This window comes from Pseudophryne corroboree, chromosome 2 (genome assembly GCF_028390025.1).
Source record: "Pseudophryne corroboree isolate aPseCor3 chromosome 2, aPseCor3.hap2, whole genome shotgun sequence".
NCBI lineage: Eukaryota > Metazoa > Chordata > Amphibia > Anura > Myobatrachidae > Pseudophryne > Pseudophryne corroboree.
In genome coordinates, this window is record NC_086445.1 from 615,390,699 (window position 1) to 615,408,959 (window position 18,261).

At 50.5% G+C, this 18,261-nt stretch overlaps 1 protein-coding gene across 2 annotated transcripts in view; it reads right to left on the minus strand.

Moving 5' to 3' along the window:
- The window catches only part of MED18 (mediator complex subunit 18), a 67,622-nt gene extending 49,607 nt beyond the window's left edge, over positions 1-18,015 (minus strand). The window contains exons 1-2 of one of the 2 annotated variants that reach the window (XM_063954804.1): positions 17,813-18,015; positions 16,922-17,017 (exon numbers count right to left, since the gene is read on the minus strand). In XM_063954804.1, the coding sequence (XP_063810874.1) occupies positions 16,922-16,994 (73 nt within the window). In that variant the 5' untranslated portion in view covers positions 16,995-17,017; positions 17,813-18,015. Of the gene's footprint in view, positions 1-16,921; positions 17,018-17,154; positions 17,578-17,812 lie in introns of those variants that run through there. The other variant, XM_063954803.1, reaches the window with a different exon arrangement.
- Between the last annotated feature and the right edge of the window lie 246 nt (positions 18,016-18,261).

An 18,261-nucleotide genomic window follows, 5' to 3' on the forward strand; every position in this document is an offset into this window, starting at 1 on the left:
CAGCCAGGGTATCAAACTTGTAGAACTTAGCAAAAGTGTTTGAACCCGACCAAGTAGCAGCTCGGCAAAGTTGTAAAGCCGAGACCCCTCGGGCAGGCGCCCAAGAAGAGCCCACCTTCCTTGTGGAATGGGCTTTTACTGATTTAGGATGCGGTAACCCTGCCGCAGAATGAGCTTGCTGAATCGTGTTACAGATCCAGCGCGCAATAGTTTGCTTTGAAGCCGGAGCACCCAGTTTGTTGGGTGCATGCAGGATAAACAGCGAGTCAGTTTTCCTGACTCCAGCCGTCCTGGCTACATAGATTTTCAAAGCCCTGACTACATCAAATAACCTGGAGTCCTCCAAGTCCCGAGTAGCCGCAGGCACCACAATAGGCTGGTTCAAATGAAACGCTGATACCACCTTAGGGAGAAATTGGGGACGAGTCCTCAACTCTGCCCTGTCCATATGGAAGATCAGATACGGGCTTTTACATGACAAAGCCGCCAATTCTGACACACGCCTAGCTGAAGCCAAGGCCAACAGCATGACCTCCTTCCACGTGAGATACTTTAGCTCCACGGTCTTAAGTGGCTCAAACCAGTGTGATTTCAGGAAATCCAACACAACGTTAAGATCCCAAGGTGCCACTGGAGGCACAAAAGGGGGCTGAATATGCAGCACTCCCTTAACAAACGTCTGAACTTCAGGCAGTGAAGCCAGTTCTTTTTGAAAGAAAATAGATAGGGCCGAAATCTGGACCTTTATGGATCCTAATTTTAGGCCCATAGTCACTCCCGACTGTAGGAAGTGCAGGAATCGACCCAGCTGGAATTCCTCTGTAGGGGCCTTCCTGGCCTCACACCAAGCAACATATTTTCGCCATATACGGTGATAATGTTTTGCTGTCACGTCTTTCCTAGCCTTTATCAGCGTAGGAATAACTTCATCCGGAATGCCCTTTTCTCTGACGTCCTAGTGGATGCTGGGAACTCCGTAAGGACCATGGGGAATAGACGGGCTCCGCAGGAGACTGGGCACTCTAAAAGAAAGATTAGGTACTATCTGGTGTGCACTGGCTCCTCCCTCTATGCCCCTCCTCCAGACCTCAGTTAGAATCTGTGCCCGGCCAGAGCTGGGTGCTCCTAGTGGGCTCTCCTGAGCTTGCTAGAAAGAAAGTATTTGTTAGGTTTTTTATTTTCAGTGAGATCTGCTGGCAACAGACTCACTGCTACGTGGGACTGAGGGGAGAGAAGCAAACCTACCTGCTTGCAGCTAGCTTGTGCTTCTTAGGCTACTGGACACCATTAGCTCCAGAGGGTTCGAACACAGGGCCTGACCTCGATCGTCCGTTCCCGGAGCCGCACCGCCGTCCCCCTTGCAGAGCCAGAAGAGAAGCGATGAAATCGGCGGCAGAAGAGGTAGCGCACAGCACCGCAGCTGTGCGCCATTGCTCCCACAGCACACCACACACTCCGGTCACTGTAGGGTGCAGGGCGCTGGGGGGGGGGCGCCCTGGGCAGCAATAAAAATACCTTTGGCAAAAAAATACACATAATACAGTCTGTGACTGTATATGTGTAAAACCCCCGCCATTTTTAGTCAGAAACAGGACAGAAGCCCGCCGCTGAGGGGGCGGGGCCTTCTTCCTCAGAACACCAGCGCCATGTTCTCTTCACAGCTGCGCTGGAAGGAAGCTCCCCAGGCTCTCCCCTGCAGTATCCTGGTACACAAAGGGTGAAAAGAGAGGGGGGGGGGGGGGGGCACATAAATTTAGGCACAAAAATTGTATATACAGCAGCTACTGGGTAAACACTGAGTTGTAGTGTAATCCCTGGGTTATATAGCGCTGGGTGTGTGCTGGCATACTCTCTCTATGGGGTCGATTCTATTCGGCAACTAATGAATAGCGCCGGGAATTAGCTCCCGACGCTATTCAATTCAGCAACTAATTACCTGCAATTGTCGGGAATTCTTCTCTCATCCCCGGGGGATGAGAGAAGAAAGCCGACAAAAGTGCTGCCTCGCGGCCGGCGCGAGGCTGATTCTGTCGGGAATCAGCCTCGCGCCGGGGAGTTAAGTCGGAGAATGCCCGTTCTCCCGACAATTCAACCTGTTTTGTCGGCGAGAACGGGCCATCGCCGACGTAACTAGTTGCTGAATTGAATAGCGTCGGGAGCTAATTCCCGGCGCTATTCATTAGTTGCCGAATAGAATCGACCCCTATGTCTCTCCAAAGGGCCTTGTGGGGGAACTGTCCTCAAATAGAGCATCCCCTGTGTGTGTGGTGTGTCGGTACGCGTGTGTCGACATGTCTGAGGTAAAAGGCTCCTCTAAGGAGGTGATAGAGCGGATATGTGTGTGAGAGGGTGTCTCCGTCGACAACGCCGACACCTGTTTGGATATGTGTAAGTGCTAAGGTGAATTTATTGCACAAATGGTTAGGGAACAGACAGGAAATCTACCCATGTCTGTCCCTATGTCACAGAGACCTTCAGAGTCTCACAATGCTCACTATCCAAAATAACAAACACTGGTATCGACACGGAGTTAACTCCACTGTCGACTACGATAATGCAAAGTTACAGTCAAGATGGCTAGAAGGTATTCAATATATGATTATTGAAATAAAAGATGATTTGCATATCACGGATGACTCATCTGTCCCGGACACGAGATTACACATGTTTAAGGGGAAGAATGCTGAGGTAAATTTCCCTCCTCTCATGAGTAAAAAGAGCGGGAATCTCCAGACAAGAGACGGCAGCTTCCCACAAGAGAATTCTCAGGCTGTATCCTTTCCCCACTAGGGCCAGGATGTGTTGAGAATCTTCCCCTAGGGTGTCCTGTTTGCACAGACGGTAGCACTTGCTATTCTCAGGGATCCTGCAGATAGCGTGCACATTCTAGTATACTACCCAGACCGGCGATTGTGTTGGCATGGGTTTATAGCGCTGTGGCAGCGTGGACAGGTACCTTATCAGCAGAGATTGAGACCCTAGTAAATATATTAAAAATGCTGTCTTAAGTGATAGATATATAGTTATAAAGCATGCCCAGAGAGACATGAGTATACTGGGTCCTAGAGTCAAAGCTATGTCGATCTCTGCTTGACGTGTCCTGTAGAATATGCATTGGACAGATGATGCCGACTTAAGAGGCATATGGAAGGCTGAGGATTGTGTGGAGAAGGGTTCTCGGGCCTGGTCTCCACAGCTATAGCTGGTAATTCTGCTAGTTTGCCTTATATTCCTGCACAGCCTAAGAAAGCACGACATTATTAAATGCAGCCTTTCGAATAAAGAAACAAGAAAGTCTGAGGTGCGTCCTTTCTTGTCAGAGCCGGGATCAACACAGCTAGTTCCCAGGAACAGAAGTCCTCCCCGGCCCCTACAAAAATCCACCTATGCCGCTGGGGCTCCACAGGCAGAGCTATGCCCGGTGGGGACACGCCTTCGTAAGTTCAGCCACAAGTGGGTACACTCTCTGTTAGGTCCCTGGGCAATAGATATTGTGTCTCAGGGATACAAGCTGGACTGTGAGAAGATGCCCCCTCACCGACGGCCCTGCGGGCTTCCCCCCAAGAGAGGGAGCCAGTGTTAACTGCAATTCACAAATTGTATCTTTAACAGGTGGTGGTCAAGGGTCCCCTCCTTCAACAAGAGGGTGTTATTATTCGACCATGTTGTAATCCCGAAACCAGATGGTTCGGTCAGACCCATATTGAATTAAAAATCCCTGAACATATACCTGAGAAGGTTCAAGTTCAAGATGGAATCGCTAAGAGCGGTCAGGGCAAGCCTAAAAAGAGGGAGACTTTATCGTGAATCGGGTCATAAGGGATGCATACCTTCATGTCCCCATTTATACACCTCATTAGGCGTACCACAGAATTGCGGTACGGGATTGTCATAACCAAGGTAATGGCGGATATGATTGTGCTCCTGCGGAAGCAAGGTGTCACTATTATCACGTACTTGGACGATCTCATACAAGCGAGATCAAGAGAGCAGTTGCTGAACAGCGTATCACTTTCTAAGGAAGTGTAACGGCAACACGGCTGGATTCTATATATCCCAAAGTCGCAGTTGGTTCCTACAGCTCAACTGCCTCTCCTAGGCACGATCCTAGACACAGACCAGAAAAGGGTTTATCTCCCGATAGAGAGAGCTCAGGAGCTCATGACACTGGTCAGGAATCTATTAAAACCAAAACAGGTGTCAGTGCATCATTGCACTCGAGTCCTGGGAAGGATGGTGGCATCATACGAGGCCATCCCCTTAGGCAGGTTCCGTGCGAGGACCTTCCAATGGTACTTACTGGACAAGTGGTCCGGATCACCTCTTCAGATGCATCGGTTAATCACCCTATCCCCCAGGGCCAGGGTGTCTCTCCTGTGGTGGCTGCAGGGTGCTCACCTTCTCGAGGGCCGCAGATTCGGCATTCAGGACTGGATCCTGGTGACCACGGATGCAAGCCTCCGAGGGTGGTGGGCAGTTACACAGGGAAGAAATTTCCAATGTCTGTGGTCAAGTCAACAGACTTTCCTCCACATCAATATCCTTGAACTAAGGGCCATATACAACGCCCTAAGTCAAGCGGAGATCCTGCTTCGCGACCAACCGGTTCTGATCCAGAGTGACCGCAGGGGTTCATGTAAACCGCCAAGGCGGCACAAGGAGCAGGGTGGCGAAAGTAGAAGCCACCAGAATTCTTCGCTGGGCGGAGAATCAAGTAAGCGCACTGTCAGCAGTGTTCATTCCGGGAGTGGACAACTGGGAAGCAGACTTCCTCAGCAGGCACGACCTCCACCCGGAATAGTGGGGACTTCATCAGGAAGTCTTCACGCAGTTTGCAAATTGATGGGAACTGCCTCAGGTGGACTAGATAGCGTCCCACCTCAATAAAAAGCTAAAAAGGGTTTTTACGCCGGGTCAAGGGACCCTCAGGCGATAGCTGTGGTCGCACTAGTAACACTGTGGGTGTTCCAGTCGGTCTATGTATTCCCTCCTCTTCCTCTCATACCCAAGGGCTGAGAATTGTAATAAAAGGAGGAGTGAGAACAATATTCTTTGCTCCGAATTGGCCAAGAAGGACTCGGTACCCAGAGCTGCAAGAAATGCTCTCAAAGGACTCAGGGCTTCTGCCTCTCAGACAGGACATGTTGCAAAAGGGGCCCTGTCTGTTCCAAGACTTACCGCGGCTGCATTTGACGGCATGGCGGTTGAACGCCGGATCATAGCGGAAAAGGGCATTCCGGATGCAGTTATTCCTACGCTGATAAAGGCTAGGAAAGACGTGACAGCAAGACTTTTTCACTGTATATAGCGAAAATAGGTTGCTTGGTGTGAGGCCGGGAAGGCCCTACAGAGGAATTCCAGTGGGGTCGATTCCTGCACTTCCTACAGTCAGGAGTGACTATGGGCCTAAAATTAGGATCCATAAAGGTCAAGATTTCGGACCTATCCATTTTCTCTCAAAAAGAACTGGCTTCACTGCCTGAAGTTCAGACGTTGTTACGGGGGTGCTGCATATTCAGCCTCCTTTTGGGCCACCGGTGGCACCTTGGGATCTTAACGTTGTGTTGGATTTCCTGAAATCCCACTGGTTTGAGCCACTTAAGACCGTGGAGCTAAAATATCTCACGTGGAAAGTGGTCATGTTATTGGCCTTAGCTTCGGCTAGGCGTGTGTCAGAATTGGCGGTTTTGTCATGTAAAAGCCCTTATCTGATCTTCCATATGGACAGTACAGAATTGAGGACTCGTCCCCAATTCCTCCCTAGGGTGGTATCATCGTTTCATTTGAACCAGCCTATTGTGGTGCCTGCGGCTACTAGGGACTTGGAGGATTCCAAGTTGCTGGACGTAGTCCGGGCTTTGAAAATTTATGTTTCCGGAACGGCGGGAGTCAGAAAGTCTGACTCGGTTTATTCTGTATGCAGCCAACAAGGTTGGCGCTCCTGCTTCGAAGCAGACTATTGCTCGCTGGATCTATAGCACGATTCAGCTGGTTCACTCTGCGGCTGAATTGCCGAATCCAAAATGGTGAAAGCCCATTCCACAAGGAAGGTGGGCTCTTCTTGGGCGGCTGCCCGAGGGGTCTCGGCTTTACAGCTTTGCCGAGCTGCTACTTGGTCGGGGTCAAACAAGTTTGCTAAGTTCTACAAGTTTGATACCCTGGCTGAGGAGGACCTTGAGTTTGCTCATGCGGTGCTGAAGAGTCATCCGCACTCTCCCGCCCGTTTGGGAGCTTTGGTATAATCCCCATGGTCCTTACGGAGTCCCCAGCATCCACTAGGACGTCAGAGAAAATAAGAATTTACTCATCGGTAATTCTATTTCTCGTAGTCCGTAGTGGATGCTGGGCGCCCGTCCCAAGTGTGGACTCTCTGCAATACATGTATATAGTTATTGCTTAACTAAAGGGTTATTGTTATGAGCCATCCGTTAAATGAGGCTCAGTTGTTGTTCATACTGTTAACTGGGTATGGTTATCACAAGTTGTACAGTGTGATTGGTGTGGCTGGTATGAGTCTTACCCTGGATTCCAAATCCTTTCCTTGTTGTGTCAGCTCTTCCGGGCACAGTTTCCCTAACTGAGGTCTGGAGGAGGGGCATAGAGGGAGGAGCCAGTGCACACCAGATAGTACCTAATCTTTCTTTTAGAGTGCCCAGTCTCCTGCGGAGCCCGTCTATTCCCCATGGTCCTTATGGAGTTCCCAGCATCCACTACGGACTACGAGAAATAGAATTACCGGTGAGTAAATTCTTATTTTCCGCTAGGATCCGGCGTTCAACCGCCATGCCGTCAAACGCAGCCGCGGTAAGTCTTGGAACAGACAGGGCCCCTGCTGTAACAGGTCTTGTCTGAGAGGCAGAGGCCATGGGTCCTCTGAGATCATTTCTTGTAGTTCTGGGTACCAAGTTCTTCTTGGCCAATCCGGAACGATGAGTATAGTTCTTACTCCTCTCTTTCTTACTATCCTCAGTACCTTGGGTATGAGAGGAAGAGGAGGGAACACATAAACCGACTGGTACACCCACGGTGTCACTAGTGCGTCCACAGCTATCGCCTGAGGGTCCCGTGACCTGGCGCAATATTTTTTTAGCTTTTTGTTGAGGCGGGACGCCATCATGTCCACCTGTGGCAGTTCCCAACGATTTACAATCTGTGTGAAGACTTCTTGATGAAGTCCCCACTCTCCCGGGTGGAGGTCGTGCCTGCTGAGGAAGTCTGCTTCCCAGTTGTCCACTCCCGGAATGAACACTGCTGACAGTGCTAGCAAGTGATTCTCCGCCCATCGAAGAATCCTTGTGGCTTCTGCCATTGCCATCCTGCTTCTTGTGCCGCCCTGGCGGTTTACATGGGCGACCGCCGTGATGTTGTCTGACTGAATCAGTACAGATTGGTTTTGAAGCAGGGGCTCTGCTTGACTCAGGGCGTTGTAGATGGCCCTTAGTTCCAATATATTTATGTGTAGAGAAGTCTCCAGACTTGACCACTGTCCCTGGAAGTTTCTTCCCTGAGTGACTGCCCCCCATCCTCGGAGGCTTGCATCCGTGGTCACCAGGATCCAGTACTGTATGCCGAACCTGCGTCCCTCGAGAAGATGAGCACTCTGCAGCCACCACAGCAGAGACACCCTGGCCCTTGGGGACAGGGTGATCAACCGATGCATCTGAAGATGCGATCCGGACCATTTGTCCAACAGATCCCACTGAAAGATCCTTGCATGGAACCTGCCGAAGGGAATTGCTTCGTAAGAAGCCACCATCTTTCCCAGGACTCGCGTGCAGTGATGCACCGACACCTGTTTTGGTTTCAGGAGGTCCCTGACCAGAGATGACAATTCCTGGGCCTTCTCCTCCGGGAGAAACACCTACTTCTGTTCTGTGTCCAGAATCATTCCCAGGAAAAGCAGACGGGTCGTAGGGATCAGCTGCTACTTTGGGATATTCAGAATCCAGCCGTGCTGTTGCAACACTTCCTGAGAGAGTGCTACGCTGACCAACAACTACTCTTTGGACCTCGCCTTTATGAGGAGATCGTCCAAGTACGGGATAATTATAACTCCCTTTCTTCGAAGGAGTATCATCATTTCGGCCATTACCTTGGTAAATATTCTCGGAGCCGTGGAGAGACCAAACGGCAACGTCTGGAATTGGTAATGACAGTCCTGTACCACAAATCTGAGGTACTCCTGGTGAGGTGGGTAAATGGGGACATGCAAGTAAGCATCCTTGATGTCCAGCGATACCATAAAATCCCCCTCTTCCAGGCTTGCAATAACCGCCCTGAGCGATTACATTTTGAACTTGAACTTCTTTATATAAGTGTTCAAGGATTTTAAATTCAGGATGGGTCTCACCGAACCGTCCGGTTTCGGTACCACAAACATTGTGGAATAGTAACCCCTGCCCTGTTGAAGGAGGGGGACCTTGATTATCACCTGCTGGAGGTACAGCTTGTGAATTGCCGCCAGTACTACCTCCTTTTCCCTGGGAGCAGCTGGCAAGGCTGATTTGAGGTAACGGCGAGGGGGAGTCGCCTCGAACTCCAGCTTGTAACCCTGAGATACAATTTGTACAACCAATAGATCCACTTGTGAGCGAACCCACTGGTTGCTGAAGTTTCGGAGACGCGCCCCCACCGCACCTGGCTCCGCCTGTGGAGCCCCAACGTCATGCGGTGGACTTAGTGGAAGGAGAGGAGGATTTTTGTTCCTGGGAACTGGCTACCTGGTGCAGCTTCCTTCCTCTACCCTTGCCTCTGGCCAGAAAGGATGCTCCTCTGACCCGCTTGCCTTTCTGAGGCCGAATGGACTGCATTTGATAATACGGTGCTTTCTTAGGCTGTGAGGGAACCTGAGGCAAAAAAGTCTACTTCCCAGCAGTTGCTGTGGATACGAGGTTCGAGGGACCGTCCCCAAATAGTTCCTCACCCTTATAAGGCAAAACCTCCATGTGTTTTTTTAGAATCTGCATCACCTGTCCACTGCCGAGTCCATAATACTCTCCTGGCAGAAATGGACATTGCATTAATTCTAGATGCCAGCAGGCAAATGTCCCTCTGTGCATCCCGCATATATAAGACGACGTCTTTTATATGTTCAATGGTTAGCAAAATAGTATCCCTGTCGAGGGAATCAATGTTGTCTGACAGGGTATCAGTCCATGCTGCTGCAGCACTACACATCCAGGCTGAAGCAATAGCAGGTCTCAGTAGAGTACCAAAGTGTGTATACACAAACTTCAGGATAGCTTCCTGCTTTCTATCCGCAAGATCCTTTAGGGCGGCCGTATCCTGAGACGGCAGTGCCACCCTTTTAGATAAGCGTGTTAGCGCCTTGTCCACCCTAGGGGATGTTTCCCAACGTAACCTATCCGTTGGCGGGAAAGGGTACGCCATCAGTAACCTCTTAGAAATCACTAGTTTCTTATCAGGGGAACTCCACGCTTCTTCACACAAATCATTTCATTCATCAGATGGGGGAAAAGTCACTGGCTGCTTTTTCTCCCCAAACATAATACCCCTTTTGGTGGTAACCGGGTTAATATCAGAAAATAAGAATTTACTTACCGATAATTCTATTTCTCATAGTCCGTAGTGGATGCTGGGGACTCCGTAAGGACCATGGGGAATAGCGGCTCCGCAGGAGACTGGGCACATCTAAAGAAAGCTTTAGGACTATCTGGTGTGCACTGGCTCCTCCCCCTATGACCCTCCTCCAAGACTCAGTTAGGATACTGTGCCCGGACGAGCGTACACAATAAGGAAGGATTTTGAATCCCGGGTAAGACTCATACCAGCCACACCAATCACACCGTATAACCTGTGATCTGAACCCAGTTAACAGCATGATAACAGAGGAGCCTCTGAAAGATAGCTCACAACAATAATAACCCGATTTTTGTAACAATAACTATGTACAAGTATTGCAGACAATCCGCACTTGGGATGGGCGCCCAGCATCCACTACGGACTATGAGAAATAGAATTATCGGTAAGTAAATTCTTATTTTCTCTAACGTCCTAAGTGGATGCTGGGGACTCCGTAAGGACCATGGGGATTATACCAAAGCTCCCAAACGGGCGGGAGAGTGCGGATGACTCTGCAGCACCAAATGAGAGAACTCCAGGTCCTCCTCAGCCAGGATATCAATTTTGTAGAATTTTACAAACGTATTTGCTCCTGACCAAGTAGCTGCTCGGCAAAGTTGTAAAGCCGAGACCCCTCGGGCAGCCGCCCAAGATGAGCCCACCTTCCTTGTGGAGTGGGCATTTACAGATTTTTGGCTGTGGCAGGCCTGCCACAGAATGTGCAAGCTGAATTGTACTACAAATCCAACGAGCAATAGTCTGCTTAGAAGCAGGAGCACCCAGCTTGTTGGGTGCATACAGGATAAACAGCGAGGCAGATTTCCTGACTCCAGCCGTCCTGGAAACATATTTTCAGGGTACTGACAACGTCTAGCAACTTGGAGGCCTCCAAGTCCCTAGTAGCCGCAGGCACCACAAATAGGTTGGTTCAGGTGAAACGCTGAAACCACCTTGGGGAGAAACTAAGGATGAGTCCTCAATTCCGCCCTGTCCGAATGGAAAATCAGATAAGGGCTTTTTCAGGATAAAGCCGCCAATTCTGACACGCGCCTGGCCCAGGCCAGGGCCAACAGCATGACCACTTTTCATGTGAGATATTTTAACTCCACAGATTTAAGTGGTTCAAACCAATGTGACTTTTGGAACCCAAAACTACATTGAGATCCCAAAGTGCCACTGGAGGCACAAAATGAGGCTGTATATGCAGTACCCCTTTTACAAACGTCTGAACTTCAGGGACTGAAGCTAGTTCTTTTTTGGAAGAAAATTGACAGGGCCGAAATTTGAACCTTAATGGACCCCAATTTCAGGCCCATAGACACTCCTGTTTGCAGGAAATGTAGGAACCGACCCAGTTGAATTTCCTCCGTCGGGCCTTACTGGCCTCGCACCACGCAACATATTTTCGCCAATTGCGGTGATAATGTTTTTGCGGTTACATCCTTCCTGGCTTTGATCAGGATAGGGATGACTTCATCCGGAATGCCTTTTTTCCTTCAGGATCCGGCGTTCAACCGCCATGCCGTCAAACGCAGCCGCGGTAAGTCTTGGAACAGACAGGGTCCTTGCTGGAGCAGGTCCCTTCTTAGAGGTAGAGGCCACGGATCCTCCGTGAGCATCTCTTGAAGTTCCGGTTACCAAGTCCTTCTTGGCCAATCCGGAACCACGAATATAGTGTTTACTCCTCTCCATCTTATCAATCTCAGTACCTTGGGTATGAGAGGCAGAGGAGGGAACACATACCCTGACTGGTACACCCACGGTGTTACCAGAGCGTCTACAGCTTATTGCCTGAGGGTCCCTGGACCTGGCGCAATACCTGTCGAGTTTTTAATCATGTGGAAGACTTCTGGGTGAAGTCCCCACTCTCCCGGGTGGAGGTCGTGCTGAGGAAGTCTGCTTCCCAGTTGTCCACTCCCGGAATGAATACTGCTGACAGTGCTATCACATGATTTTCCGCCCAGCAAAGAATCCTTGCAGCTTCTGCCATTGCCCTCCTGCTTCTTGTGCCACCCTGTCTGTTTACGTGGGTGACTGCCGTGATGTTGTCCGACTGGATCAACACCGGCTGACCTTGAAGCAGAGGTCTTGCTAAGCTTAGAGCATTGTAAATGTCCCTTAGCTTCAGGATATTTATGTGAAGTGATGTCTCCAGGCTTGACCATAAGCCCTGGATATTCCTTCCCTGTGTGACTGCTCCCCAGCCTCGCAGGCTGTCATCCGTGGTCACCAGGACCCAGTCCTGAATGCCTAATCTGCGGCCCTCTAGAAGATGAGCACTCTGCAACCACCACAGGAGGGACACCCTTGTCCTTGGTGACAGGGTTATCCGCTGATGCATCTGAAGATGCGACCCGGACCAATTGTCCAGCAGGTCCCACTGGAAAGTTCTTGCGTGGAATCTGCCGAATGGGATTGCTTCGTAGGAAGCCACCATTTTACTCAGAACCCTTGTGCATTGATGCACTGAGACTTGGCTCGGTTTTAGGAGGTTCCTGACTAGCTCGGATAACTCCCTGGCTTTCTCCTCCGGGAGAAACACCTTTTTCTGGACTGTGTCCAGGATCAACCCTAGGAACAGAAGACACGTCGTCGGAACCAGGTGCGATTTTGGAATATTGAGAATCCAATCGTGCTGCCGCAACACTACCTGAGATAGTGCTACACCGACCTCCAACTGTTCCCTGGATCTTACCCTTATCAGGGAATTGTCCAAGTAAGGGATAACTAAAATTCACTTCCTTCGAAGGAATATCATTATTTCGGCCATTACCTTGGTAAAGACCCGGGGTGCCGTGGACCATCCATACGGCAGCGTCTGAACTGATAGTGACAGTTCTGTACCATAAACCTGAGGTACCCTTGGTGAGAAGGGTAAATTATTGACATGAAGGTAAGCATCCTTGATGTCCCGAGACATCATGTAGTCCCCTTCTTCCAGGTTCGCAATCACTGCTCTGAGTGACTCAATCTTGAATTTGAACCTCTGTATGTAAGTGTTCAAAGATTTTAGATTTAGAATCGGTCTCACCGAGCCGCCTGGCTTCGGTACCACAACAGTGTGGAATAATACCCCGTTCCCTGTTGCAGGAGGGGTATCTTGATTATCACCTGCTGGGAATACAGCTTGTGAATGGCTTCCAAAACTGTCTCCCTGTCAGAAGGAGACATCGGTAAAGCCGACTTTAGGAAACGGCGAGGGGGAGACGTCTCGAATTCTAATTTGTACCCCTGAGATATCACCTGAAGGATCCAGGGGTCTACTTGCGAGTAAGCCCACTGCGCGCTGAAATTCATTGAGACGGGCCCCCCACCGTGCCTGATTCTGCTTGTAAAGCCCCAGCGTATACTGAGGGCTTGGCAGAGGCGGGAGAGGGTTTCTGTTCCTGGGAACTGGCTGATTTCTGCAGCCTTTTTCCTCTCCCTCTGTCACTGGGCAGAAATGAGGAACCTTTTGCCTGCTTGTCCACGAAAAGACTGCGCCTGATAATACGGCGTCTTCTCATGTTGAGAGGCGACCTGGGGTACAAACGTGGAATTCCCAGCTGTTGCCGTGGCCACCAGGTCTGAAAGACCGACCCCAAATAACTCCTCTTAATAAAGCAATACTTCCAAATGCCGTTTGGAATACGCATCACCTGACCACTGACGTGTCCATAACCCTCTACTGGTAGAAATGGACAACGCGTTTAGACTTGATGCCAGTCGGCAATTATTCCGCTGTGCATCACGCATATATAGAAATGCATCTTTTAAATGCTCTATAGGCAAAAATATACTGTCCCTATCTAGGGTATCAATATTTTCAGTCAGGGAATCCGACCACGCCAACCCAGCACTGCACATCCAGGCTGAGGCGATTGCTGGTCGCAGTATAACACCAGTATGTGTGTAAATACCTTTTAGGATACCCTCCTGCTTTCTATCAGCAGGATCCTTAAGGGCGGCCATCTCAAGCGAAGGTAGAGCCCTTACAAGCGTGTGAGCGCTTTATCCACCCTAGGGGGTGTTTCCCAATGCACCCTAACCTCTGGCGGGAAAGGATATAATGCCAATAACATTTAGAAATTATCAGTTGTTATCGGGGGAAACCCACGCATCATCACACACCTCATTTAATTTCTCAGATTCAGGAAAACTACAGGTAGTTTTTCCTCACCGAACATAATACCCCTTTTTTTGGTGGTACTCGTATTATCAGAAATGTGTAAAACATTTTTCATTGCCTCAATCATGTAACGTGTGGCCCTACTGGAAGTCACATTCGTCTCTTCACCGTCGACACTGGAGTCAGTATCCGTGTCGGCGTCTATATCTGCCATCTGAGGTAACAGGCGCTTTAGAGCCCCTGACGGCCTATGAGACGTCTGGACAGGCACAAGCTGAGTAGCCGGCTGTCTCATGTCAACCACTGTCTTTTATACAGAGCTGACACTGTCACGTAATTCCTTCCAACAGTTCATCCACACAGGTGTCGACCCCCTAGGGGGTGACATCACTATTACAGGCAATCTGCTCCGTCTCCACATCATTTTTCTCCTCATACATGTCGACACAAAAGTACCGACATACAGCACACACACAGGGAATGCTCTGATAGAGGACAGGACCCCACTAGCCCTTTGGGGAGACAGAGGGAGAGTTTGCCAGCACACACCAGAGCGCTATATATATATATACACAGGGATAACCTTATATAAGTGTTTTTCCCCTTATAGCTGCTGTATAGTTAATACTGCGCCTAATTAGTGCCCCCCTCTCTTTTTTAACCCTTTCTGTAGTGTAGTGACTGCAGGGGAGAGACAGGGAGCTTCCCTCCAACGGAGCTGTGAGGGAAAATGGCGCCAGTGTGCTGAGGAGATAGGCTCCGCCCCCTTATCGGCGGCCTTATCCCCCGTTTTTCTATGTATTTTGGCAGGGGTTAAATGCATCCATATAGCCCAGGAGCTATATGTGATGCATTTTTTTGCCATCCAAGGTGTTTTTATTGCGTCTCAGGGCGCCCCCACCCAGCGCCCTGCACCCTCAGTGACCGAAGTGTGAAGTGTGCTGAGAGCAATGGCGCACAGCTGCAGTGCTGTGCGCTAACTTGTTGAAGACAGGACGTCTTCTGCCGCCGATTTTCCGGACCTCTTCTGCCTTCTGGCTCTGTAAGGGGGCCGGCGGCGCGGCTCTGGGACCCATCCAAGCTGGGCCTGTGATCGTCCCTCTGGAGCTAATGTCCAGTAGCCTAAGAAGCCCAATCCACTCTGCACGCAGGTGAGTTCGCTTCTTCTCCCCTTAGTCCCTCGATGCAGTGAGCCTGTTGCCAGCAGGCCTCACTGAAAATAAAAAACCTAAACTAAAACTTTCACTAAGAAGCTCAGGAGAGCCCCTAGTGTGCACCCTTCTCGTTCGGGCACAGAGATCTAACTGAGGCTTGGAGGAGGGTCATAGGGGGAGGAGCCAGTGCACACCAGATAGTCCTAAAGCTTTCTTTAGATGTGCCCAGTCTCCTGCGGAGCCGCTATTCCCCATGGTCCTTACGGAGTCCCCAGCATCCACTTAGGACGTTAGAGAAATGTGCAATACATCTTTCATTGCAGTAATCATGCATCGGATGGCTTTTGTAGACTGTACATTTGTCTCATCCTCATCCACACTGGAGTCAGACTCCGTGTCGACATCTGTGTCTACTATCAGAGCTAGCGGGTGTTTATGAGCCCCTGACTGCTTCTGAGTCGCCTGGACAGGCGCGGGCTGAGACCCCGGCTGTCCCAAGGCTGCTGCGTCATCATACCTTTTATGTAAGGAGTTGACACTGTCGGTTAAGACCTTCCACATATCCATCCAATCAGGTGTCGGCCCCGTCTGGGGCGAAACCACATGTATCTGCCCCTGCTCCGCCTCCACGTAACCCTCCTCATCAAACATGTCGACACAGCCGTACCGACACACCGCACACACACAGGGAATGCTCAGACTGAGGACAGGACCCCACAAAGTCCTTTGGGGAGACAGAGAGAGAGTATGCCAGCACACACCACAGCGCTATATAACACAGGTATTTACACTGCTAATAAGTGATTTTCCCAATAGCTGCTTGTTTTTATCGATTTGCGCCTAAATTTATGTGCCCCCCCTCTCTTTTTAACCCGTCTTGTACCTGGATACTGCAGGGGAGAGCCTGGGGAGCGTGCTTCCAGCGGAGCTGTGAAGGGAAAATGGCGCTGGTGTGCTGAGGAAGAAGGCCCCGCCCCCTCAGCGGCGGGCTTCTGTCCCGCGTTTTCTTTAACTTAATGGCGGGTTTTTTTACACATATACAGCTAGCTGACTGTATTATGTGTATATTTAGCCAAAAGGTAATATAATTGCTGCCCAGGGCGCCCCCCCCCCCAGCGCCCTGCACCCTACAGTGACCGGAGTGTGTAGTGTGCTGTGGGAGCAATGGCGCACAGCTGCAGTGCTGTGCGCTACCTTAATGAAGACCGGAGTCTTCTGCCGCCGATTTCATCTCCTTCTTCTGTCTTCTGGCTCTGTAAGGGGGACGGCGGCGCGGCTCCGGGAACGGACGATCGAGGTCAGGCCCTGTGTTCGAACCCTCTGGAGCTAATGGTGTCCAGTAGCCTAAGAAGCACAAGCTAGCTGCACGCAGGTAGGTTTGCTTCTCTCCCCTCAGTCCCACGTAGCAGTGAGTCTGTTGCCAGCAGATCTCACTGAAAATAAAAAACCTAACAAATACTTTCTTTCTAGCAAGCTCAGGAGAGCCCACTAGGAGCACCCAGCTCTGGCCGGGCACAGATTCTAACTGAGGTCTGGAGGAGGGGCATAGAGGGAGGAGAGAGTGCACACCAGATATAGTACGGTTGGTTCTATATCGGAGGGGCTGAAGGGACCTTGTGACGTATTGAGGGGAGGAGCTACGTCACCAGGGGGAGGAGCTACTGGCGAACAGGGTACCCGAAAAGTTCGCTCGCCACGCTTCGGGCACGGTGGCTCGCTCCGCTTCGCTCACCACCTAATTACTAAAGGTAATAGTTGGTGGCGTGGATAGTAGAGGAACTATCCCGCTGGCCTAGCTCCTCCCCCTTGCGTCGTAACTCCTCCCCCTTACGGAAAAGGTCCCTTAGCCCACTTGATTCTAGCATCTACCGATAATTAGTACCTAATCTTTCTTTTAGAGTGCCCAGTCTCCTGCGGAGCCTGTCTATTCCCCATGGTCCTTACGGAGTTCCCAGCATCCACTAGGAGGTCAGAGAAAATACATTGTAAGCATACAGGACAAAACAATCAGAGAAAACGCTGCAGACACGATTCGTGCAGCCCAGCACCTGCCATGTACTAAATAGTAAAACGTCACCTTGTAACAAATATTCCATCATGTTGATAGTTCCTCCTGACACAGGCATCGTGGTAACCGGAGGAGCCTCCATTGCCGCTGCACTGACACTCGGACCTGAAACAGAAAGAGGTTACTCTCACATAGAAAGCAAGCAAGTTTCTGAAAGCCAAATACCCCTCTCCCGCTACACACAGCGCTCACTCCGCCACCAGTAACCACTACACCCCTATTAAAAGTCCCCGAAGCCTCACCTCAGTAACAGGCAATGGCAGCAGGAAACGCCTGGCTGTGTCTCTAAACTACATTCACTCCGGCAGCTCCTGCACCTTGGAGCGCACAATGCCCCTAGAACTTCAGTTCCCAGAGTGCTCCAGTGCAGACCCATGTGACAGCACGGAGCATGGGCAGCAGGCAGCAGCTCCGGCTCTCAGCTGTAACATGATGTGCGATAGAGTACTACACTACATTTATCATGGTAACTAGTGTAGTGGTAGCTGGTGGCGGAGTGAGCGCTGTGTACCGCGTTCGATGTAACTACTGAGTGGAAAGCAGGGCCGTTGACATCGGTGTGTTCACCATTGAACACAACCAATTATAGGGCTGGCCATCGGTGGGTTACATCGATAGTTGCCCTCGATATCGATAACATTGATGATGGGAAACATAAAACCATGTGTAAGGTAACCATCGATGGTTTTGCTAATCGATGGTCAACCTTTAATATTGAGTTAGTCACGGGCCAATCAGGGCCCAGGAGTGTGGGTTCGCAGGTGTCGGGAGCTGAGCTATGATCCGTGTCCCTCACACCCTGAAAAATACAGGGCTGGCAGGCAACATAAATCTCGGGGCCAGTTAACTTCTGTCTCTGGGGGCCCCCTGAAACACCCCACCCTACTAAACCAAATATACCAGACAGTAGTCTCTTCCAGTTATTCCTGTGCTGTTGCTGCTGCCTTCAGGAGGGATAGAGAGGGCGTCTCCAGGCAGTGGAGAAGGTAGACACCAGTGCTGCAGCAGCAGCGTGCTACGCTGAGTTTGCAGCCAGCCAGGTTGTCTCCTTTTGCAGCAAGGGGGTAGAGAATAATGCAAAAGAGTGCCGGTGGCGCGTCATTCATTATTACACCGCCAGGTGACAGATAAAAAGGGACGCCATGAGAGAGGAGGTCTCCGGTGGGGGAAGTGACAAGAAACCAGGGGGTGTGGTATGGATGGTGTGGCAAGTTCATTGGGTTTTATTTTTTTACTTAATCGGCAGGTGGAGCAGACTATGTAATAAAGTATTATCAGGCGCTTCGGCAACAATTTTTTGTACCCCTCTGCCGCGGGGCCCGGTATAGCTGTCCTCTCTGACACCCCTG